The sequence below is a fragment of the Gouania willdenowi genome, chromosome 3, assembly GCF_900634775.1.
Source record: "Gouania willdenowi chromosome 3, fGouWil2.1, whole genome shotgun sequence".
Taxonomy (NCBI): Eukaryota; Metazoa; Chordata; class Actinopteri; order Blenniiformes; family Gobiesocidae; genus Gouania; species Gouania willdenowi.
Genome location: NC_041046.1, coordinates 25,318,611 through 25,342,531, shown reverse-complemented (window position 1 = coordinate 25,342,531; position 23,921 = coordinate 25,318,611). Strand labels below are relative to the sequence as shown.

General features: G+C 37.7%; 3 protein-coding genes across 8 annotated transcripts in view; 2 read left to right on the top strand and 1 right to left on the bottom strand.

Moving 5' to 3' along the window:
* The first annotated feature begins 1,230 nt into the window (after positions 1-1,230).
* On the top strand, positions 1,231-8,919 carry emc8 (ER membrane protein complex subunit 8). Its single transcript, XM_028475326.1, has 5 exons — positions 1,231-1,559; positions 2,995-3,071; positions 4,175-4,244; positions 4,591-4,685; positions 7,030-8,919. Exons 1-5 carry the CDS (start codon positions 1,347-1,349, stop codon positions 7,187-7,189), a joined length of 615 nt encoding a protein of 204 aa, XP_028331127.1. The 5' UTR covers positions 1,231-1,346; the 3' UTR covers positions 7,190-8,919.
* Positions 8,920-10,954: 2,035 nt separating this feature from the next.
* Positions 10,955-13,597, top strand: gins2 (GINS complex subunit 2). The gene is made up of 5 exons (XM_028475327.1): positions 10,955-11,093; positions 11,460-11,574; positions 12,865-12,964; positions 13,033-13,159; positions 13,279-13,597. The coding sequence occupies exons 1-5, from the start codon at positions 11,004-11,006 to the stop codon at positions 13,405-13,407; spliced, it is 561 nt and encodes a 186-aa protein (XP_028331128.1). The 5' UTR covers positions 10,955-11,003; the 3' UTR covers positions 13,408-13,597.
* A 1,764-nt stretch (positions 13,598-15,361) lies between these two features.
* Positions 15,362-23,921, bottom strand: part of gse1b (Gse1 coiled-coil protein b) — a 170,913-nt gene continuing 162,353 nt past the window's right edge. For 5 of the 6 annotated variants that reach the window (XM_028434995.1, XM_028435014.1, XM_028435034.1 and 2 more), the window contains 7 exons: positions 23,273-23,385; positions 21,276-21,534; positions 20,810-20,923; positions 20,248-20,625; positions 18,898-19,233; positions 18,547-18,650; positions 15,362-17,718 (listed from right to left, as the gene is read on the bottom strand). In XM_028434995.1, coding sequence (XP_028290796.1) covers positions 17,578-17,718; positions 18,547-18,650; positions 18,898-19,233; positions 20,248-20,625; positions 20,810-20,923; positions 21,276-21,534; positions 23,273-23,385 — 1,445 coding nt within the window. In that variant the 3' untranslated portion in view covers positions 15,362-17,577. The remainder of the gene's footprint in view (positions 17,719-18,546; positions 18,651-18,897; positions 19,234-20,247; positions 20,626-20,809; positions 20,924-21,275; positions 21,535-23,272; positions 23,386-23,921) is intronic. The other variant, XM_028435005.1, reaches the window with a different exon arrangement.

The following is a 23,921-nucleotide window of genomic DNA, read 5'->3' as shown; positions in this document are numbered from 1 at the left end:
CATCTCACACACTGCTGCTTCAGCTGTTAAAAGTTTGAATGAATGTTGAAAATATATTTGATAAAAACCTATAGAACGATGATATAAGGATAGATTAAAAAGGCAACAACTCCATTATACTGTGGAGACAATGTAAATAGTACATTTAGAAATGTGCCTAATTTGATTACTATATTGGGCTAATATTATATTCTTTATAAATCTAAATGGGCTAAAAAAGAACCTAAAATCACAATATTTTGCATTGAAATAAAACATTATTCTAACTTACTACAAGGAAGTACAATAAGAAGAAAGCAAGAAAAACTCTAGACATTCATAATGCAATGCAACATGAATGATATGTGGAAACTAAAATGATAATAATAAAATCCCTAGCTGAGATATTAATTATAATCTTATATTTTTCTTTATTTACTTAATTATTTCTTAATATGTTTTGTATTGTGTGATCTCTGTATTTGTAAACCAAAGGTTTTTGGAGGTATGAATGTCACTATTTATTTTTTGTTGTGATATTTCGTTTCTAATAATAAACAATTAAAAAAAAAAGTTTGCTACCACAAAAACAAAAAAAAAAAAAACTATGGGTTTACGCAATTGATGTAGACCTCAGAAAATGATATTATTTTTGGTCTTATGAACAACTCACACCATGACAATCTTGCCTTTCACAACTAATTTTTACAATGTCTTAAATCCCTTAAAATGCTATAAAAAAAAATCATTTAAAAAATCAAGAAAAACTTGTTAAACATGATTGAAGAATTTATAATGACAGAAAAACCATAGGCCTATTTAAATCTGTATTCGACTCTACCATTAAATTATCCCCTTTAAAAGCCTTTATGTATGTATTATTTATTTTATTTTATATTTGTTTGTTTTTTATCTCTATTTTGTTCTTCTGCTATCCTAACTATTGTGTTTTTTTTTTTTTTTTTTTTTTTTTTTTCGTTGTATATGACATTCAAGGGCCTTGTTATCTGTATATATTCTGTACCTTTGCTAAAAAACAAAAAACAATACAAAAACCCGTAGACTTCTTCTTCTTCTTCTTCTTCTTCTTCTTCTTCTTCTTCTTCTTCTTCTTCTTCTTCTTCTTCTTCTTCTTCTTCTTCTTCTTCTTCTTCTTCTTCTTCTTCTTCTTACTTCTTCCTACTTCTTCTTTTCTTCTTCTTCTTCTTCTTCTTCTTTCTATCTCTCTACCAAAAACCCGCAGTAGTGGGAGGTGTCGCCCCCTGTGGTCACAGGTTTTTTTCAGGGCACAGCTCTTTTTTTTCGTCGTGTCACTCCGGCTGCTCAGAGACTTGTAACAGGAGCTTCTTCTACCGACAGTGCCAACCATGCCTATTCAACTGACCAGCCAGGCTTACTGTAAGATGCTGCTACACGCTGCTAAGTATCCCCACTGTGCGGTTAACGGACTAATGGTGGCCGAGAAGTCCAAGGATAAGAAGAAGGACGGCCACGGGGAACCAGTGCTGTGTGTGGACTGTGTTCCTCTGTTCCATGGAACTCTGTCTCTGTCTCCTATGCTAGAAGTAGCATTAACACTGGTGAGTTTAATGGCATTAAACCCCCTCCGTCATAAATACACACTCTGATAACTTGGGAATGACTTCATGACAATGACTCTTTGCTACAATCAAATAATGTTATCAGCATTAGTATTGTGCTATAGTCTGTATATAGTTAGCTAAACTCTGTCTCGAGCTCAATGACTGGTAGATATATTTGTATAAAATGAACAATTATTTTTTTTTAAAAAAGGCAATAGTAATCTGCACAATGTGAGAATTAAATTCAACAGTATGAGCATAACACAGTGTAACTGCATTGTGTGACGATACGATACAGGGTTTTCATATCACGGTATGATACATTATGAGACTAAACAACATGGTCATATCGCAATATCAATGATATATCCTGATACTAACAAAAACTATATACATCGCGATATCGATAATTACAAATATCACCTTTACCAGTACAATATGGTATGAAGTACAATTTGTTTAATTTTTTTCTAAACTTGTGAGAACAAGTAAATGGTAACTAACTGTAATTTAAGTAGTGTACTATAATGAAAAGTCATTGGATATCCGTACGGTTGCCGTATCAATATACCGACATTCTATCCGTACGCAGTGCCTTTTTTTGGCCAGTTTAGGTCACGTGACAAAAACTAAACCTTACCCTACAACCTAACCCTAAAAATTGTTGCGATATTGGGTTATAACCTAACCCTAAACCCTAATCCTAAGACGCTACGTACTTGTTCTTCGGTAACCGTACCGAAAGCACTGGGGGTTGTCCGTACGGCAACCGTACAAATAGACACTTTTTTGTTAAAAACAAGGAGTATGTTTATCAAACTGTTAAATTACATTTTTCAAAAAAGTTTAACTTTTACTTCTACAATAGATTCTGACTATTATTATTATTTTTTTTTCAAGTAACCAGTAGTAACCACATACATCTATAAAAGTACCCAGTATGTCTTATGAAAATAAATTGCGATCAACTTCCACTGAGGAGTGAGGTAGTTTAACAATGTCAGATGTAGTTTACTGACACTCTGGGTGTTTACGTGCTATGCATATGTTAGCGCAATTAAATATTTTTTTTTTTTTCAAGAAAAAACATGAGTAATAAATAACACCAAATCGATTTTTCTTATACCTTTATTATACAGGCAGTGCTGTCTAGTTTTCATCCTTTTTACACTTGTTTTATTTATTTCCTGATTTAGACCATTAACATATTTTGAATGTAGTTGACTGAAACGAAGAAATATAATTAAATTAGGACTAAAACTAAATTAAAACGTTGTCAGAAGACTAAATATAAGACTAAAATCAAAATTTAAATGTGTTATCTTATTACCACATGCTTACGTACACAAATAGGCATCGTAATAAGTCATTTTCATATCACAGATGTTTATGTTGTTGAATGTTGCGCTCACCTCAGCTTCTCCTTTGACAGATTGATACGTGGTGTAAAGAAAATAAATATGTCATGGCTGGATATTATCAGGCCAATGAACGCACAAAGGACACAAGGTACGTACGAACAAACACAACTACACAACTAGGGATGTCCTGATGCAACTTTTTCAGATCCTATACGACACTGATATTTCTGCCTTGAGTATTGGCCGATACCAATACGATGTCGGCACAAATACATACATACTTTTATTACTTACTTTGTAGTGTGGAATGTTAGAAAAGGCTTGATCAAGTGATGTTACCCAAACAGAGAACAATACTCAACAATTCAAGTTCACTTCGGTTATTTTTAACTGTCAGTATATGGTGGGAACAACTGAGGGCGGCAACAAAAACATATCGGAGCGCTTATATCTGTGATTTTAGACGCAGTCCGATTAAAATCTGATATTCGTTTTCTGGCTGATATCGGACCGATATCAATATCAGATCGTGACACCCCCATACAACCCTATAGTTTGTAGTAGGGTTGTGAAAATAAAATTCTTGGCCGAAACTAAGAATGAAAACCGAAACGCTGAAAGAAGGGTCATGTTTCTCTGTGAGATCATGTTGGTTCTCTGCATTATTCGCTGCATAGATCATTTCTTGCACGCTGCTTTATTCCTACATCTAAGTCATGATCTTTATAACTCTGATCAAGTACAGTCTTGATGAAGTGCGGAGGGTCTGAATAGATCGTGGTGAAACGTGCACTGACAGACTCTAATCGTGTATTTTTCATTGTTTTCACTGCTCCGTCTCAACCTCTGCTGAGAAGAAGCTTTTGTGCTCAGATGGACTGAAATACATGCACATGCACATCACAGGTTTTTGCCCGCGTCATCACAACATCCTGTTTCTGCCGTGTCGTTTTGTCGATTAAAGTGCATCACTAGGTTTTAGAGGTCGCCCAATCAATCACTATCCTTTATTTAACCAGGTAAAAGTGACTTGGCCAAGACGGCAGCACCAAACAACAAGATGGGTTACACACACACACACACACACACACACAAGTAAAATGTGGTCACACACTATAGGAGAGCAAGAATGAAGTATACATGTTTGGATCCAGTTGACCTTATTTCTCTCTCTTGTGTAATTGTTTTTAATTGCACCCTCAGTGCATGAGTTAATGCTGATCCTCATGTTTTTTTGCTCTCCTCCTGCAGACCCAACCAGTTTGCAGAGAAAGTGGCTGCCAGGATCTCTGAGCACCACAGTGAAGCAGCCATTGTTATGGTGATCACATAGTTTTTTTTTATCATTTATCCAGAAAATAATAACCATATGGTCAAGGGCTGAGATGATTTGCTGATTAAACTACTTGCTGGGTCTGATTTTCATACCGAGCACATGGCACTCTGCCGAATGCTTTTCTTTACCCTATAAAACCTATACACTGGAGTAAAAAAAAAAAAAACGTGTATATATATAAAATATAACTGATTTGATTTGTTATACCTAAGATGTAATGGTATTGCAGCAGATAATCCTCTGGGATTTTGCCTGTTATGATGTATGTAAATGATGTGCTTGTGGCTCCATGAAGTGGTAAAACATGTTCTCTCTTTTTTTCCTTCATCAGGTAGACAACAGCAGATTAACAACAAGCTGTTATGAGCCAATCATTCATATTTATGACCATAGTGAAAACAAGTGGAAAATCAGAGAAGTGACTCAGTAAGTGTCGTCCACTTATAGTAGGTGCTATTTCACCGACTGTTCCATGCTTTGTATTTAAAGCTGCAGTGTGTATGTACTTTTTTTTTTTTGGCTTCATTTGGTCAAAACTCCATAATCACCTTTGAGCATACTGTAATTCAAAGTGTTCTGAGTAGACACTGAAATTTCACATGTTCTCTTGGTCCTGTATAAGAGCTTTAGAAATCTAGGAGCGTGATGCGACTTTTCAGCCAATAAGAGATCTTTTTATAGAGTGCTCCATGAGCTGTTTTGGAGTGTCAGTCAGTGCGCGTTCACGTCTTCTGTAGTGAAGTACAACGACGGACAAATCCAGCGTCTCCATCGCAGCGTAAAGCACAGCGGCTACGGAAAAAGAAAGGCCGACGTGGAGTAGCAACGGTCTAAAAACACAAACATACTCAGATGGAATGGACTCATGGAGTTCAGCTTTGTGTCCTCGTAGACTGAAGGTTAGGGATGTGCCAAAATATCGCTATATCGCGATATTTCATCTTGCGGTACGTTATCGATACACTGGCCCCGAATATCGATTTTTTTTTTTAAAGTCATTTTTTAATCCTTTTTACATAAGTTAAAGCTGATATCTGGAGTTTCTCAGAAATCTGTTTATGCATCATTTTTTTGAAATTTGAAAAAATACCTAACTCTTCTTTTACTATGGTCTACTGTAGGTGGTCATTCATATACATCAGTTATATAAGACCTGCCTTTGTCCTATAGACCCCTATAAATGTAAACGAGTGCCGAGTTTGTTGAATTCCTGGAGCGGACTCCGTCAATCAAAGTGAATGCGAGGATGCGCGTCACAACAGCAAACAGGTATCACTGTGCAGCATAGCGTCATGGAGGAGCGCTCCAAAGCTTTTACCTCAGAAATGTCCATCGCCACGATGACCCATAGACCTATATCAATGCGTCCCGATGCGACCGTGTGTTCCGTGAAGTATTAGCGTTAGTATTAGCACTGAATTGTATGTGCAGTCTGAGTAGAGTTGTGGTTGTAAACAGTGACACAAGTAATAAAAAAACATCTGAGTAAATGTTGGATTACAAGTTTTCAGCTGTCATTTATATCATTTTTTTTTTTTTCTGACTTCACATTCAGATCACTCATGTGTGAATATTGTATTTGGGTTTAAATTTTAACGACAGGTTCACATTTTTTACCATCATTTGTGACATGAAATTAATTTCACATGATGGATTTTTTTTATACACAAGTTCTCACATCACATTCCACAAGCGCTCCCATTTTGCAACATCTCTACCTTCATAGCCTACCTCCATAACTGCTGGGTCTGCCCCACATACTGGTTTCAGAGGGAGAGTGATAACAAATGGGATAAATCACATGTAGACCTAAGAGAAGCCTATTTAAAACTGCTATCCGGAGTTTCCGAGAGAACGTCTCGATGTCCCGCCCTCAACACCTCCCTTTTCTTTGCCAATCTACCAGAAGCTACGCCTCTACGTCGCACAGCTACAAAAACTACACATTTATTGTTAGAGTGCCATAACTTTTGATTAAAACATGTTTATTACCTCTCCATGAGAAATGTCGCCAAATCCTGGTCCGTTCGGAATCCTTTTAAAAGCAGCAAGTCCCTCCACCTTTGAAAAGTACCTCCGAGATAAATCCTGTTGCGGTCAGAAAGACGTTTATTCGCAAGCTTTGTATCCTGACTTTTCTTTTGTCTTTTAGTAGAAGCTTTAAACGTTGGTAATCATGGAATGGGTAACTGGAATTTCGGAGCGCTCCTCCGAAACTCCAGTTACCCTCACAGTGCTCAGAGTGATACATGTTTGGTGTTGTGACGGTGCACTCACGCGCATTCAGTTTGATTGACAGTGGCCCGCTCCAGGAAGTCGAAGCCTATTGGCTGGGCGAAGTTGGCGCTTTCTTGCATTTGTATAGGGGTTTATGGACGAAGGCGGGACTTATAGACATTAATGTATATGAATGACCACCTGCAGTAGACCATAGTAAAAAAATAGTTAGGTATTTTTTCGCATTTCAAAAGAATCATACATAAACAGATTTCTCAGAAACTCCAGATATCAGCTTTAAGGTGGAGAGGACAGACACCAGGAAACTCCCAATAACACAAGATAAAGTCCTTACATATGTCGCTAGTCTCTTAAGAAAAAAGTCGCTAAGAGCTCCACAGTTTTGCGTGTTCACGAGGATACCGGTAAAGGACGCGGTTTGTTTTCATACGAGTCAGACAATTCTACATACTGCAGCTTTAATAGTAGTGGTTGGGTGAAACAAATGCTATGTAGTTTTACTTCTCCCACTGATGTGTGTGTGTGTGTACAGGGAGTGTTTCGAGGACTGGAGTGAAGCACAGAAAATCACCTCTGCTCTGCTGGAAGGCAGATCTTATGAGAACCTGATTGATTTTGACAATCACCTGGATGATCTGAGAAATGACTGGACCAACCCTGTGATTAACAAGTCTGTGCTGGATTTGTGCTAGAACCTTCAGTCTGATGCCCCCCCTCCTTCACACACACACACACCTTGATATTGGCCAAGGGAACTCATGGAGCACATTAAGGCCATGATTTTCGAAGGGCAAACACCACGACAAGGCACCGAGGCCCCGCCTCCATCTTTATAATGTGATGAAGACAATGTGGTTTGAAAATGCAACCTAAATGTTTTCCTTTGTTGTCATAGTTTGTGATTCTTCATAGGTATGTGCAAATAGGTTTAAATCCAGAGTTAGGATCTAATTATTTTCAGTGATGTTTTACAACATTTAGCCATACGGAGATCAACTTCTAAATTATTAAAAAAAACCTTTAAGTGCTGATTGTTCTACTGAAATTATATAAAGTTGTTTTTTTTTTTTTTTTTGCTAAAATAAAGTTCATATGTACGGGTTTAGTTTGACTATAGTCAGAAGAAAGAAGAAAGGCAAATGAAGCGTACAGTGGAGTTGATAAGGATTTTATTTCATGCATGTTGGTCTAGTTATCATACGCATTCAAAGAAAAATATTGGTTACTGAACAATATTTATTGTTTTCAGGAACAAATGGCTTTAAAATCCACCTGGCTGTGTGTGAAGTGATTCCCCTGCTTTGCTGAAACACTGATACTAGTGTACATGCTTAGAAAAAAGATGCAGCTGCTCTGTGATCCATTAGTGAGGGCTGCTCAGAGTTACTACCTCCAGCCTTTTTCTATATCCTGTTTAATTCATGAGCCACAACCACAATAATAGACACATTGAAGCATTATTCACCAATTATGTTTAGAAGGAGAACGTTGTAGAGAGATTTGTACAGGATTGCTTTTTGAAATACATGAGATATTAATGAAATCGTTCTTATTAGGAGGTGTGGAGTCTGCTCATAACAATAATAATACAAACTAATAATCTTTAATTGGCAGTAAATAAGTGTCGAGCTGTCATTTCTTCAATGAAGAGATTAGCACAAATGTTAATACTGTCACTGCTAATATTATAGGGTGTTGTTTATTTTCACCACCTAGAATAAACTACTAAAATAAACGACAGAAAATTTTATCATTGTTTTAAATTAAAACCTGAGTGTTTAAAACAATTATTACAAGCGAGTTGGGGGGATGCTGCACTCCAGCAATATTAAACCATTTGCTTTTCTAATGAGTACGAAAACATGTTTACCCAGGTTTATATTTATTTTATGTTATTTTTTTTTATTTTAGCATGTTACACAATGTTCCTCCACATGATATTTTCTCTGCTTGGCTTTTGTTTTGAACACTGTACCAGAACCCGTTAACGTGTGAATTTTGTTTTGTGTAAGATTTAAGTATTAGTGATACTGTACTGATTTTTCTAATTTCACCTATTTAACATGATTAAAAAATACGATTTTTTGCAAACTCGCTAATGAATAAACTCCATATTTGAAATTGAAAGTAACAATTTATAACTACTTCATCACTGCATCATTTTTACTCCATTTTTTTTGTTGGAAAGGAATGTAAACAGTGATTTTTTTTTAAAGGAGTCTTAAATCATTTTGTCAATTCTTTGAAATGATTATGCTGTCTTACTCTTTTATTTCACTGCCTTGATGAAAGTTTGTAACAATCATCCCTCACCAGCTCCAGGACGGCGGCTCTTTTGCGCTTTAGTTTGAAATCTTCCTCTCAGAGGGTCCAATGTTTGTTTGGGACCCTTTGTTGCAGCGTTGTTTTTAGGGCTTTTGAGATACTTTTGCTGAAAAAAAAAAAATGTTTTTTTTTTTTTATGTCTATGTACTGAAAAGATTTTTCTAAATAAAAATGTGGATGCAACGAACCATGCGAGACAATCTAGTGCCTTACGGTGCACGCACACGTGCAAACAAAATCCATTTTTATTTAGACCTTGGAGAAACCTTAAGATAAACAATGTGCTACATCTATCTACATAGAAAGCATGGGCTGCTATTAACTAATAGACAATTATTGTTGACATTGTCAGGTGTAGATGATCCTGGTATCACATAAATATACAGTACCCTGCTAATTCCATGACTATCAAATAACTGAGAAGCGGGGGTGAGAATTTAGTGGTTGAAGAATAAATTAATTAAAAACATGCTTTGTCATCAGCAAATTATAACTTGGCACATGAGTTTATTAGAATAATCCAGATAAAATGATTTCCACAAGTTGGTATTTTTATAAAAGAAAAGATTTGAGGTTTTTCTATTATTTTTTTTAATCAACATTTTACAGATTTACAATCGATATCAATCTAAATATATAATGAGGGCACAATTAAAATGATCTGCCAAGTAGTAACCATTGTAAAATGATCATACACTGCAGCTACAACAATTTACTGATTAGTTTCTGACAATTATGACATTGCAGAACAATATTTTCTGAATGCAGCCAGATGTCAGAAAGTAATAATAATTCTAAGGCTTTATTTACTGATACTGGACACTTCCAGACATGAAAATATCAACAGATGGTTTATAGATGCAGTGAAGATGGAGCACCTGTAGATGGATGTTTGTGATGATGATGATGCACATAAAGAAGATACATTAGGGTCATTGGCAGCTGGAGCTACAACGACACAGAGCCAGGATTGGGGTCAAATACATTTTTCAGTTACAATTACATTTTCAGTTATCCATATTCAATTACGATAACAGTGACCAGAATTTATTCCCAATTACAATTAAATTACAATTATTTTTTACCCTCACAATTACTAAGCCTGGAATAAATAACCTAATAAAAGTTCACCTTCCTCTTGTGTTAGCTTTCTGTTAGCATCTCTTATGATAACTGGTCCTATTATTTACTTTGTTAAACTTCCTAATCAATGAAAATATAGGTTTTAAAATTTGTGGTGTGGGAATCTAAGCCTTTTTTAGTGCCAGAATATCCCTTAAAATGTGGGAAAGCTTGATAAACATATTTCAATAATTAATTACATATGTGTAGAACTGTACATAGAACTGTAACATGGTTCCCCAGTTTAGCGTTTAATTATAACTGGCCATTTTTAATCACATTTTCATGGCATTTAGAATGACGAAGTCAATAATCTAATCTCAATTACAGTTTCATTATGATTATGACAGCAACAGATTTTTAAAATTACAATTACCATTATATATGTCAATTACAATTAAAATTGACCCCAACCCTGCATACAGCAGATCATGTTGTAGCTTTTTGGACAATAGGTTAAGTTCTCAAAGCCATGAAAAATGACTTTTTGAAAAACAAAAAACTGCATCATAGATAGATAGATCTATAGATTTATAGCTAGATCTATAGATCGATACTTCATTCATCCCCAGAAGGGGAAATTCAAGTGCCCAGTAGCATATAGTGTGCCATACATTCCACACACACACTCATAAATACATATACAAATAAAAGGTTAAAAAAAAATGTAATATGGAATTTGACAGTAAAGTCACATTTTAACATTAAGGTATAATCACTGGTGACATGCTGCCATCTAGCGGTGTTTATCTGTAACTGTCACACTAAGCACTTCATTCAGCCTATCGTCTGTTTTGGGGTTTTCTTGTTTTTTTTTTTTTTATTATTTTACCACCGCAGTTTGGCTACTTAATGTTTGAAAATAATGATTTTTTTTTTTTTTTTTTAAGTTAAGCGATTTGGTAAAAAAAAAAAACCTCACAGGTTTAAGATGTCTCTTTAAGACTCAACACTTCCGGTTGATGACGTGGTCTGTTTCTTGTCTTTGATTGGTTAGGGCATCCTGCAGCGCGGGAGATTATTGCAGCGTACCCGTGAGGTAAAAACACAACAGAAGTCATGGATCCTTCTGAGGTGGAGTTTTTAGCAGAGAAAGAGACCGTAAAGATCATCCCTAACTTCAGCCTCGATAAGATCTACCTGATCGGAGTGAGTAGATATTATACATTTCTATTTAAAACCACCAATATTACAGATTCAATCGGTGTAACGCAAAATTAGAACGATACCTTAATAGTTTTATTAGTGTGTACTATGATGTGAACTGCATCACGATACATATCACAATAAAATCTAACGATTTTTTTTACGGGTAACTTTTTTGACATTTTATTTATTTATTTATTATTTTTTTTATCATTATTGCTGTCTTAATGTTTTTAGGATATATAGTAGTAGCAGCAGTGTTATTTCCAGAAGTACTCACTGTTTTCTTTGCTGTAAACTGGTACGAGTTTGTTCAACTTCTTGATGATAAAAGGTTACACATCAAAACTTATCTCCTTTGGTCTACAGGGAGACCTGGGTCCTTTCAACCCCGGGCTGCCCGTGGATGTGCCTGTGTGGTTGGCTCTGAACCTAAAGCAGAGACAGAAATGCAGAATTATCCCACCTGACTGGATGGACGTTGGTAAAGCTAACAATGTCTTTAGATGCTGGTCATGCTTTTCATGAGAATGTTGTTTGCCAATGTACTTCAGTTTATGACCGTGTCTATTGATGCGTTGAACTGCCATTCTATTCATACGGAGCGCCCCTCATTGGCCAGTTTAGGTGACGTAATAGATGCACCACGTGATGCACCAAGTTCCGTCAGTTTTGTTTTAGCTCATTTATTTTTTTTTAGCTATCCCGCTAACCCTTTTATTTTAGCCCTAACGCTAACCCAGGAAATAACCTAAAATGTTTTTTTTTTGTTTTTTAATTGGAAATGCATTTTTAAAGTTGGAATTTGCCATGTTAAATATGTTAAAATAAAAAAAATAAAAATATGACAAAAGTAGGATTTGAACCCATGGCAGTGGAAGGAAGAAAACGTACCCATAGTCCTCGGGGCTATATTGTTTCCGTAACACTTTGTTTATTAATTGTTCCATGAAGGGCCATTTGGTTAACAGCATAATCATATAGACACAAACACAGAACATTTTTAATATTAAAAATGTCCTCCGTACTGTCAAATGTAACCTCTACTGTAGGTATATTTTTAAATTAAAGAAAATATAAATAAAAATCACCTAACAAAACAATCTCTGTCAGAGAGCCCCTGCACTACGAAGCAGGATATGAATATGCTCACTTAAGTGAGCTGATTTCAGACGGAATATAGTGTAAACTATTATCACACGCCCTCAGCCTCATGTGTGTTGCAACAGGATGAAATGGAAAAACATGCAGGACTGGATCCCTTTATGAAATAAGTTTAAGACACTTAAGCCTGTGGATTTTAAAGCTTTCAACATACAGATTAACTTTTATTCTTACTCATTTTTTCACACTGTAATGTTTGAAGTTATACAAATTTACAAATTTAGAGCTTTTTTCGAGGAGACTCAAAGCACGTTACAGAAACCATTATTCACTCACACAGTCATAAGGGTGGTGGTAAGCTACAATGTAGACACAGCTGCCCTGGGGCAGACTCACAGAAGCGTGGCTGCCATTTCGCACCTATGGCCCCTCATGCACAACTCATACCCATTCATACAAGGCAATGCGGGTAAAGTGCCTTGCCCAAGGACACAACCACAATGAGTCGGATAGAGTGGGATTCGAATCCCCAACCCTTTGGTTACTGGATGACCCACTCTACCACGGTCGCCCCAGTACATCCGTCTTTAATGCAATGACAGATTAAACTGGACATTTTTTTTAACCAAAGCACAAACAATGAATGTCGTTACTTTTCATTGTCACACAGAAAAGCTGGAGGAGATTCGTGAGCTAGAAAGAAAAGAAGACACCTTCATGCCTATTCCCAGTCCGTTCTACACGGAGCTGACCAAACTACTGCTGAACCAGTGAGTCGACTGGTTTCAGTCACTCCCATACGTGCTTTGTGCTGAGTTAACATCTCGTGTCTCTTCAGTGCATCAGACAACATCCCTAAAGCCGACGAGATCCGCACGCTGGTCAAGGACATCTGGGACACGCGGATCGCCAAGCTGCGTCTGTCTGCTGACAGCTTCATCAGTCAGCAGGAGGCTTACGCTAAGGTGACGCTAAAACCAGTCGCCTCCCGCTGAGCAGGCACCAGTCTGCACTGTTTGTCCGTCATACTTGTTCAGCTCTGGTTTTGTTTACCATCTGATGAGATGTGTGCTCTGCCTTCCAGCTGGACAACCTCACGCTGATGGAGATCAACACCATTCGATCGTTTTTTCTGGATTCTCTGAACTGCATGTACAAGCTTCGCTCCAATCTGCAGCCTGGCTCCAGTGGAGGAAAGCTCAGCGATTACTGATCCACAGCATCCTCACAGAGAACAGTGGAGAAACTGACATGAGGACAGTTCACTTTTCAACATCTCGAAACTCTTTCAATGGGGATCTTGTTGAGACTCAGTGCTTATTTATTAACCTGTAATCATTTGATCATTCCTTTGACATTTCTACATGTGTTTGTGTTTGAGATAAACATGGACACTCCGCTATTGTCTATAGCTTGTAATTTGCTGTTTGTAATAAAGTAAACTTCCTATGCTTTCAGGTACATTTGGATCTAGTCGTCCATTTTCTTTTATTGCAGCCGCCGCAGAACCCTCCATCATCTATACCCGCTTATCCTGACAGATGTCACCAGCAGCCAGTTCCAGTTTACACAGAGGCTGAACAAACATTATGAACAGAGAGTCAGTCCATCACTGAAAAACAGTCACAGAGTCACATCGTGCACGTTTTTGCAAATCACTTTCCAAAAAGCTGCACCTGCTCATAAAGAAACTGGGAAAGATTCTTTGGAATTGGTCAATTTTTGTTGACAAACTACAAAACACAATAACTGTCATTGCCTGATCTCGTAAGCTAAGCAGGTCTGGACCTGGTTAGTAGTTGGATGGGAGACCACTGAGAGTTCCAGGTGCCACAGTGGGAGACAGTCACCTCAGTGGTATCTGTCATTGTGTCCTTGGGCAAGGCACTTCACCCACATTGCCTAGTATGACTGTAGTGTGTGAGTGAGTGTTGGTGGTGGTCGGAGGGGCCGATGGCGCACTATGGCAGCCTCGCCTCCGTCAGTCTGGAAAGCACTGACTGTCTATGATAAAGTGCTATATAAAATCCAATGCATTAGAACTTTTAAAAAAATTCATTATTTGCCGTGTCAGTATTGGAGGGGTTGTATTTTAGTAACATTTTAAAGCACACGTTATCAGAGCAGCACAAATTAAACTGAAAAAAGGAAAATAGTTAAACCCACGTCATGGAATTGTAGCAGTTGGTAAATGAGTTAATTTATTTGAAATTAAGTTAGTAAATTGGATGAACACAAGTGATTTAGTTGACATGGACTTAGTCATTGAATTGTCATATCAATGTTTTGCACAACTGGCTTTAAATGAAATCATATCAACTGAAAGTTGGCACAACAGCAGACACGTGGCGAGTGTTTGTAAGTTTATTTTAGTTTGGACTAGAGATTACTGGTAGTCCTCATTTAGTATTACTTAGTATAGTTTTAATGTTTTGTACTTTTTGTAGTTTAGAGCAGTGGTTTCCAACCAGGGGTACGTGTACCCCTAGGGGAACTTGAACACATTTTAGGGGGTACGTGTTGATGAATCTATTTCCAACATGCTGAGTCATTTTTAAGCCTATTTCAGACACTGTACATGCTCATCCAACATCTTTTACATCCGTTGACAATAAACAGCATTAATGAAATAAACAATATTGTTGCCTTAACATCCTACTAATTGTTACTAACATGTTATGCACATTACTAAAAATTGAGGTAAATATATTCTCTGCTATACAATAATTTTTCAAGCTATTAACATGTAAATAAAACAAGAAAGGTTACTAAATTGGAGTGATGTAGGCGTCCTAATCAGAAGAGAGGCCTCGGGGGGGGGGGGGGTACATGAGACAGAAAAGGTTGGGAAACACTGGATTAGAGGGTGGACTCTTGGTGCGACGGCCCTGTATAGGGTTTACCCAGTGTCCTCCCTACTTTTGTTTAGTTTGGCTAGGGTCTCCAGTCCCTTTTGTTACTACTTTTAACAACTTTTTATTAATAAATATTTTGTAAACCCTGATTTGTCATGGCGTCATTTATGGTGTGGCCACTCAAGCCTTTCCACGTAACATCCCAGAGGGGTCCGTAACAGAAGCATCATATTGAACATTAGCAGCAGCCACTGTCCAGTCGTAGTGTGATTTAGATGTACTGAAGATGAATATCCACAAATGTGAAGTACATGTGAAACATTTTTCAAATATTTTATTTTCTTTTTTGTCTGAAATCACAGCCATATATTCATAAATACCTAATTACTACATTCAACAAAGAATATATTACATTACAATGAATTCAAACAAGTACATTTTAAAAACAGATTTTCACAGCATCTAGACATCCTCCACTGAGTAATGGGACTATTGCATGGGCGTGCATGGGGGGGGTCGCTGCACTCGCCTCATTGGCTGCTTACTTCCAGCATGCAAGCTCCTCCTATTCCTGCTACGATGCACGCGTGGCTGTTCTTCTGCTCCGTGGCCATGGCCAGCTACACGTTGTGATGCTGCGCTCGCTCAGTGATGTGTTGACGTGCGTTTGTCGAGCTGATTTCGGGGTTGATTCTTTTCAGTGTGTGAGATGTAAAGTCCCTGATTAGTTGTGGTGGGGGGTATGAAATCTTCATTGATTGGACTGCAAATCATTCACATGCTCCCAAATAGTTGAGGCACTTGTAAGTAATAGAGTACATGTATGGGGGGGTAGTTGTGCTTCAGTCTTTTTGTATGAATTACATTTGATGCCTTTTTTTTAGATTGTAATACTAAAATTCTCAGACTTTCCTTAACTAACATCGCATCCATGATTAATATAATCCTCAACACAACCTCAATGAGTCTCCAAATGTATTGTAAGGCTGAGACAACATGAGATACTGGTTAGTAAATCAGTTTAACATCAGTATATTATGGCCAGCAAACCTTTTTAGGCTTATTTGTGCCAAAACTGTTTTAATTGTAGCTTGGTCTTGGGGGGAAAAAAGTATTGGCATTTTTGGATCGGAAGGCCGAACAGTTGTAACATTTGGTAACTGGAGGAGTTGAAGGCATTGGCCAGTGAAAGGTGTTGTTGAACGCTGAGCACCTGAAATAAAAAATAATGTGAATTTAAATTTGGCACCGAGTCAGTTCCAATGACTGCTAAGAAGTCGGTTGTGAGACCAGTCCTTGCATTCCAGTCTACTGCTGTGTGATGTTAAAGTGAAGGTCCAAATGTAGGATAAAGCATCAAAAACCAAGTTCGTAGGTTGTTTAAAAGACTCTTCATGTCTTCAAATAATCAAGTAATTTAAAAAAAAAAAGAAAAAAAAAAAAAAGCCAAACATAGCAAAGCAAATAAAAACATTATGGGTCTGCTTTTTGGCAGGACAGCACCACTCACTAACTAGTTTGCAAGCAGCATTGGAGTTAAGCGGGGCGATGGATAATGAGACGGCTGTGGCTGCGTTCTGCACGGACAGAAGAGGATGAGTGCATCGTGCTTTCTCCCACTCTGCTAAATGTCGTCAGCAAGGCTTTCTGTTCCAACCCCGCCCACCCCCTCCAAAAAAAGCATAAACATATAAAAATGGCAGGCTTCTTGTTTTAAAAGAACAATGATTAAAGTAAAAACATACAAAACTTCTCTTAAGTCTTCATATTATATACAATACAAGGCTGAAGCACCTTTTAAAATTTCTATTTGCAAATAAAACATATCCCTATTTTTTTTTGTTTTTATTCCAAAAATGTGCATTTTTAAAGTTCTTTTCTCATTTCCAACAGTTTCTTGTTGTGACACAGTACCACCAGGTAGTTCTTCAGCTTTGAAATAAGTGCATTTCCAGGTCAAAAAGCTCTCGTGGCCGCTGTAATCCCTCCCCCTTCAATGTGAGCACTGGAGATTTCAAGTCATGTGATGACACTGTTTCGGGGGGTGGGGTGGGGTGGGGGGAGCTGCCCCCTCATTGGCAGGATTGTCTGTGTGGCTGTGGCTGTGGTGGTGAGGGAGGCGGGGTCTGCACGACACAGCAGCAGGCAGTGAGGAATGTAAGAAGCAGGTGCCTGTGTGTGTGTGTGTGTGTGTGTGTGTGTGTGTGTGTGTGTGTGTGTGTGTGTGTGTGTGTGTTTGGATGTCCGGGTGTTGGTGTTCAGGTTCTCTTTTCCTGATCCTCCTGCTGGTTTCGGGGTGGGGTGGGGTGGGGGGGGTTTGGCTACATTGGCACTGGTTAGCGACACGTGAAGCAGTCCATGGCTGAACTCAATCCAAAGCCTTGTCCTTCACTGTGAAAGCGCTCTCGTCCTCTGTGCATTCACCCATGCAAAATGAAGCCAGGAGGACCAGGCCGTGTAAATTACACTCTCAGTCAGTGCCAGTGGAAAAGCGAGGGTGGCGGGGCCATCAGACGGTGGTGTCAGGGTCACCTCGGAGGGTATCCTTTATAATGGCCGCCCCTCGGCCAGTGCGTCTGTGGTATTGTTAAACACTTTCTGAAATGCTCCAGCTCTGCTTGGAGCCTCTCTCTCTCCATAGCCAGTTTCTGTCTCTGGGACATCAGCTCCTGTGAGAAGACAACGGCACAACAAAAACATTTAAATCACACAGAACTTTATCAACAATAGTGAAGGTGAAACAGCAGGCATTTTAGTCGGAAAAGTCCCCATCGCAGTGTTAAGGCAAAATTTTAAACAATGAAATTGTAATAGTCGTGTTTCAACCCATAGAAGGCAGTCACTCTTACATTTTTTTACAACAAAATACACCAAATCCAAATACTTTGACCAGAATGTCTAGAGTTGGACAATAATTAATCAACAACACTACTTCACACCCAAATACATTTGTTTTTCTTTTATCAGAAAATGAGGTTTTGGTGCTGTAACTCTTTGATTTTTATTTATTTTGGTCATGTAAATGGCACCCCGTGACTTAAAAACAGTTTAAAATAAAATAAATAAATTAACATCAAGAACAACAACAAAACAGTGTCTTGCATTTTCAAATTCTTACGCATCTTAGTTTACATGAACAAATAGGAGTAGGAAGAAGTATAAACTTTAATGTCAGACTGGTAAAAATGAGACCAAATCTAATACTATTCAATAAAATTATTATTATTACATTAATCCCAAAAAACAAAAAAAATCCAAGCAGATTCAGTAAGCCAGAAAGACTAATTCAGTTTGCAAAAAATCAGGAAACAGTAAAAAGATTTAAAAAACAATAATAATACAAAAATAAAATTGAAATAAAAGCACTTTTTAACATGGAAACCGAAAAAATCCCATTCTTTTCTCCCAATCATCCTTTTTATACAACAATTACCTGTTAATCTAATATTGTTGTTAACTCCTGCAATGAAGAACAAATACATGCATGTAAGTCTTACCCCCATAGTGTGAGACAGCTGCTCCGCAGTCAGACTGAGGTTATAGTTTTGGGCTTCTAGTCTTCGACACTGACTTTGCAGAACGTGTCGCTCCAAACTTTGCTCTGTGAGACAATAAACCAACACAATGGCACAGTTGTGAGCTAATAACAGCGAGGAATAAGTGTAAAAATTCTCACTTAATAAAAGGACATGGATGATATGTTATTTTCACAAGCCTTTATAGTATGAAATACTACCCTCTAGTGGTTAAATAAAGCAATGATATTTTAGAATGCCTTTTCATGATGTTTTAATAGCAGAAACCTACTATTTTTAGTTTTAGTTTTAAATGTATGGTGCCTTTTTTACCTTCAATGTATTCTTGATAAGCTTCAAATATTGATTCAATCCCCTGCCATTTGGGCACAGGTGCCTCTTCATCATCCTCTTCCTCCTCCTCAGAGTCCTCAGGACCAGATAATTCCTGTCTGTTTAATGAGGCATCCTTGCGTGAGGGAACAGGGACGTGCAGCCCATTGGGCTGTGGGTGTGAGTGTGACAGTAAATGGGAGAATGTCTGTGCGTTTGAGTGTGACTGTGAGTGAGGTTGTGGCGGCCGACCGGGGGCGCTTTGAAGCTCTGGAATGTTGTAATGGACCGATGACTCCTGGAGGTGGGACGACTCTGAACCTCCTGAGGCTACGCCTGAAAAACAAGAACAAACATTTTCATTATTCATTCTGATTATTTTGAGTCATAATTGAAATCACGATTAATGAAACGAGTATTTGTCAACCAAAAAGTTATTTATTTTTTGTACAAAAAACTTAAAATATATTCTTTAACCATAAATAAAATCCTTCAAACACTGAAATCAAGTATGTTCACTTTTGAACAAAACAAAACACTTGTTGCACGTGATGTGTCTTTGCTCTAGGTCTTCATCATCAAACCCAAAGTGTTCCCATAGCAGAGAATTTGACTTTAGTGTTTCTCCTGCCATGTTTCAAGACCACTAGCAACAACTTTCCTTGTATTGGCCTGCAGGTTAGCTTTAGCTTTGCATGTGCGTGCATTATACAACTCAAAGTTAGTATTAATAATCGTTTTTTTCTTGTGTGTGCCACACTTTATTCTTTGTAGATATCCTAAATTGTTGAAGTTTGTTTTATTTAGCAAATGAAACATGTATATATATATATATATATATACACACTGTATATATATATTTTTTTTTTTCTTACTTTTTTTTCTTATATAATAGTTTTTTTGTAATTGTTGAGTGTAATAATCAAAATTCAAACAAGAAGACAGTCATCAACAACCCCCGGTTCTCATTATAACTCACAACCTTTTCCTAAATGTCCTAAATCTAACTTAAATGTATACATAAAAAAATATTATCACATCAGAATATAAAATTACTATTAAACGTTATCTAAGAAAAGCTGTCCCCTTTGAGGATACCTCAAACAGAGTAAAGAAAAACGGAACAAGGGCAATAACTCCGGAATAAATTATTCCGCGCTTCTCATTTTCGAACTCCATCAAGGTATTGATACCCTGAAGCCACACACTAAACTTGGTTATCCTATCTTAAACAGTTTCTGAGAAAACTGTACCCTTTAACTCAAACGTATATCCCCCTTCCACATTTTGTGGTGGGTGATAACTGCACAACCCTGACACTTGGCGACTGTTGCATTATTGGAGGTTTACCTTTGTGTTTCTGTAGAGCCTTCTGTGTTGACTGAAGCACAGATTCATGAAACTGCTGGGCAAATTCCTCTGGAGTGAAGCTGTCCCAGGGTTTTGTGCGACCGTTGATGCTGTGAGGACCCTCCTTCGCCTGCAGGGGGTGCTGATGTCGTAAGCTGTTCAGAAGGCTGGAGCTCCTTTTAGAGATGGGACAATCGCCCGGCCCCCGGGCCTTGTCTGGGTGGACAGCTGGGGAAGGGGGTGCCTTTGGTCTTAATGTATCCCCATGAGGTTTAGCCTGCCCACTGGGGGATGCTGGGCAGTGTGAGGGGGGGCTGTGAGCTCTGACACTGCTGTGGTGTTCTTCTGACTCTGATGAAGGCTGCGCATTCGCTTCATCTGCAATGGTTAAAACATTTTGTCAGAAAAGAGGAGGTCACAATCCACGTGAGCAGCAAAGCAGTGAGAATTATCTTTGTGATCTGTGAAATATATCTGAAAAGGAGCTGGAAGAATATCAAAGGCACCATTCTGAGCAGCAGCACAGAAGTGTCTATTCACGTTCATTAGCATGTGGTCTTACCAGAGATCTGTGCTGGAGGGCTCCTACAGAGCGGATGAGGTGCATGTCTAATGGTATCCAAGGTTACACTCTTGTCTTTGATGGCCTCAAGTAGCTCCACCACCCTTTCATTGTCTAAGACAGAGGAGCCAACTATATTAGGCCTGTCTTCATATGTCTCAACACATTTACAATGATGTGTGTGTGTGTGTGTCACTTAAATGGTTTAGTGAAGCATTAGAAAACTATAGAAATATCTGAGGAGGTGGAGGGCAATCCCAATTTAAGAGCTAATAAATATACCATGTGTGACAATTAGGCAGAGCCGAGAGGCATCGTTACGCAGCGTTAAGTGTTCTCTAATTAATGTAGATCCAGGAAGCAACAGGAGAGCCTCCTGTAAGGCACAGTCACCTACTACTGTGTGTTCACTCCAAGCACACTGACATAATAGTGTAAAATACAGTGTGTGACTGAAATCCTTTACCTCTCCTCTGCTGTACAGTGACATGTGACAGTCGAAACATGTTGAGGAATCGCTTTTTATCCTCCAGCTCTGGCGCTCGGTCCATTTCCTCAGGGGTGAAGCGCGTGTTAAGCTGAGGGGGAGGAGTCCGCTTGGATTGCGAGGCAGGGGAGGGGCTGCGCTCTCGGAGCATTCTCCTCCTTTTCCTCCTCTTCAGCTGCACTAGCTCGTCCCGTCGGCCCGCCGTGGTCAGACCAAACACGCCCAAAAAGTCCAATTTCTGTGTAAAGAGGGAATTTAAATGATCCACTAGGGATGTGCATTGCCATGAATCTAAATATACTAGGGATGTAACGATTAATCGTAAGGCTGTTAAAAATCGATTCATAGGTATCACGGTTCACATCGATACACTGAAAATTGAATGGCAGTACTTTTTTTTAAACAGCAGAGTGCGCTATATATTTATCCTCTTGTCCAGAAGTGTAGGCAGCGGGCGGAATCAGCTACAACTTTCTTTCTGGCCGCCTTCTACTCTTAAACATGTTCACAAATGATTCCTTACCCCTTTAGAAGTGAAAGAATATCTGCAATATTACGTGAATATCTGTAAAAGTCACATTTTTCTATTAGCTCTGTCTGCTGGCGCGTAGCATCTCTTCTTCACTGCAAGAATCTGCATGCCAACCGACCACTGGGTTACCAGCGCCCTCTGCTGGTCCAAACAAATATCTGACGTAAATACAGTGCAATGACTTGTTTTTTTTAAGTCCAATTGTTAAGGCACAAAATACATTTTCAGTTGCACTATTATAAAGAAAAATAACTATTATGCAGTTTTGCATTGTTTACTATAGAACCAAAATTCAAATTAATAGGCTTCTTCTTCATTTGTATTATTCCTTTATTTATTTCATTCAAGATTTATTTTTAGTTAAATTGCATTGTTTTGAATATTTTATCAAGGGATTCTTTTGACAATGAAAAATAAAAGGAAAATAATACAGTATTTTCTACTTTTTTCCCAAAAAAAATAAAGGAATATTTTTCAGTCACGATATGATATACAAAAGCAGCAAAAGTGAGTCTGCACACCAGTTATAGCTCCATAAGACTGGTTAAATGAAAAGTGTAATGTTTCAGGCTCACTAACCTTTTTTTTCTGATTGTTTGATGTTTTTCTATGTGTCGATGTCTGTCTCTCATTTTAAGGTTTAATAATATGTTTTTTTTTTTAAAAAAAAGTCAATTTTTTTTCTGTCTTCTGCAGAGGTATTTATCTTAAAGTGTACCTTGTGGTATATACAGTATATGTTTCCTTCCTTTGTCATGGTCCTGTGTGTGACAAAATAATGCTGCTTTTGGATTTAAAGTTAATACTTTATTTCATTTCACTTTATTTCATTTCTTATTTTTGATGATTGTGATAATGAACTTTTCACAAAATGATATATCCCAATATATCCTGATACTAACAAAAACTATATACATCGCAATATCGATAATTACAAATTTACAATGGTATCTAACTGTAATTCAAGTACAAATATCAAAAACAAGGGGCATGTTTAACAAACTGTCAAATTACATTTTAGAAAAAAGTGTAACTTTTGCTTCTTCAACAGATTCTGATTCTGTTAAGTTCTGAAATTCTTAAAAAAAAAAAAAAAAAGTAACCACATTTATCTATAAAAGTGCCCAGTATGTTTTATGTAAATGAAGTGCGTTGTGCATTGAGGAGTGAGGTTGTTTAACAAAGCCTTGTGTAGTTCACTTACACCTAGTGACCGGGTGTTTACGTGCTGTGCATATGTTAGCGCAATTAAATGTTGTTTTTTTTGTTAAAAAACATGATTAAAAAAATTGATTTGGATATTCTTTGGATTGATACAATAATGGAGCGGTGAAATATCATGATATATCACTGAATCGATTTCCTTACAATCCACCCATGAGGGTTTGTTGTGGGTTCGTCCATTGTGTACAACAGCACTGCAATAGATTGTGAGTGTTTTTACCTCTGTGGAGTCGTCCAGTTTTAGGGGAGGCTGTTCTTCTACCCTCCTGAGATGGGCTCTCACTTCCTCCTCATCGCTCTCATCATACGAGTCATCCAGCTCATAGTAATAACCTGCAAAAACACAATATATCAAAGATAACACTGAATGTGTTCTTTTCTTCAGTGATAGAGATGTTTGGGTCTGAGGCAGGGTTCGGGTCGTTTATAATTATAATTGAATAGTTGATAATTAATTACAATTATGACAATTTTAATTCTAATTGTAATTTTAAAATTCTGTTGCAAAACTGGGGAACCGTGTTACAGCTCTTAACAAGTACGTAGTTAACAATTTCTTAAAATATGTTTCATATCAAATTTACCTCCAGAAAAAAGGCTCAGACTCCCACACCAAAAATATTAAATACCAATATTTGCATTGATTAGGAAGCCTAACAAGGTGACCAAGAGATGGAAAACTAATTGGATGATAGATAATATTTTACAGCTGATTTAAGACATGGATCAAAACTGACCCGTTACCATAAGAGATGCTAACAGAAAGCTAACACAAGAGGATGGTTACGTTATGTGGGCTTATTTATTAAAGGCTCAGTAATTGTTATTCATTGTAATTGAAAATGTAATTGTAATTGACTTTCAGGAGA

What these genes read in the sequence shown, in the direction of transcription:
- gins2 (XM_028475327.1), top strand. Translation starts at nt 11,004, where the DNA reads ATGGATCCTTCTGAGGTGGAGTTTTTAGCAGAGAAAGAGACCGTAAAG. An exon ending in ATAAGATCTACCTGATCGGA is followed by an intron (nt 11,094 to 11,459) that starts GTGAGTAGATAT and finishes TTTGGTCTACAG; the next exon opens with GGAGACCTGGGTCCTTTCAA. An exon ending in AGCAGGAGGCTTACGCTAAG is followed by an intron (nt 13,160 to 13,278) that starts GTGACGCTAAAA and finishes TCTGCCTTCCAG; the next exon opens with CTGGACAACCTCACGCTGAT.
- emc8 (XM_028475326.1), top strand. Translation starts at nt 1,347, where the DNA reads ATGCCTATTCAACTGACCAGCCAGGCTTACTGTAAGATGCTGCTACAC. An exon ending in TAGAAGTAGCATTAACACTG is followed by an intron (nt 1,560 to 2,994) that starts GTGAGTTTAATG and finishes CTCCTTTGACAG; the next exon opens with ATTGATACGTGGTGTAAAGA. An exon ending in AAAATCAGAGAAGTGACTCA is followed by an intron (nt 4,686 to 7,029) that starts GTAAGTGTCGTC and finishes GTGTGTGTACAG; the next exon opens with GGAGTGTTTCGAGGACTGGA.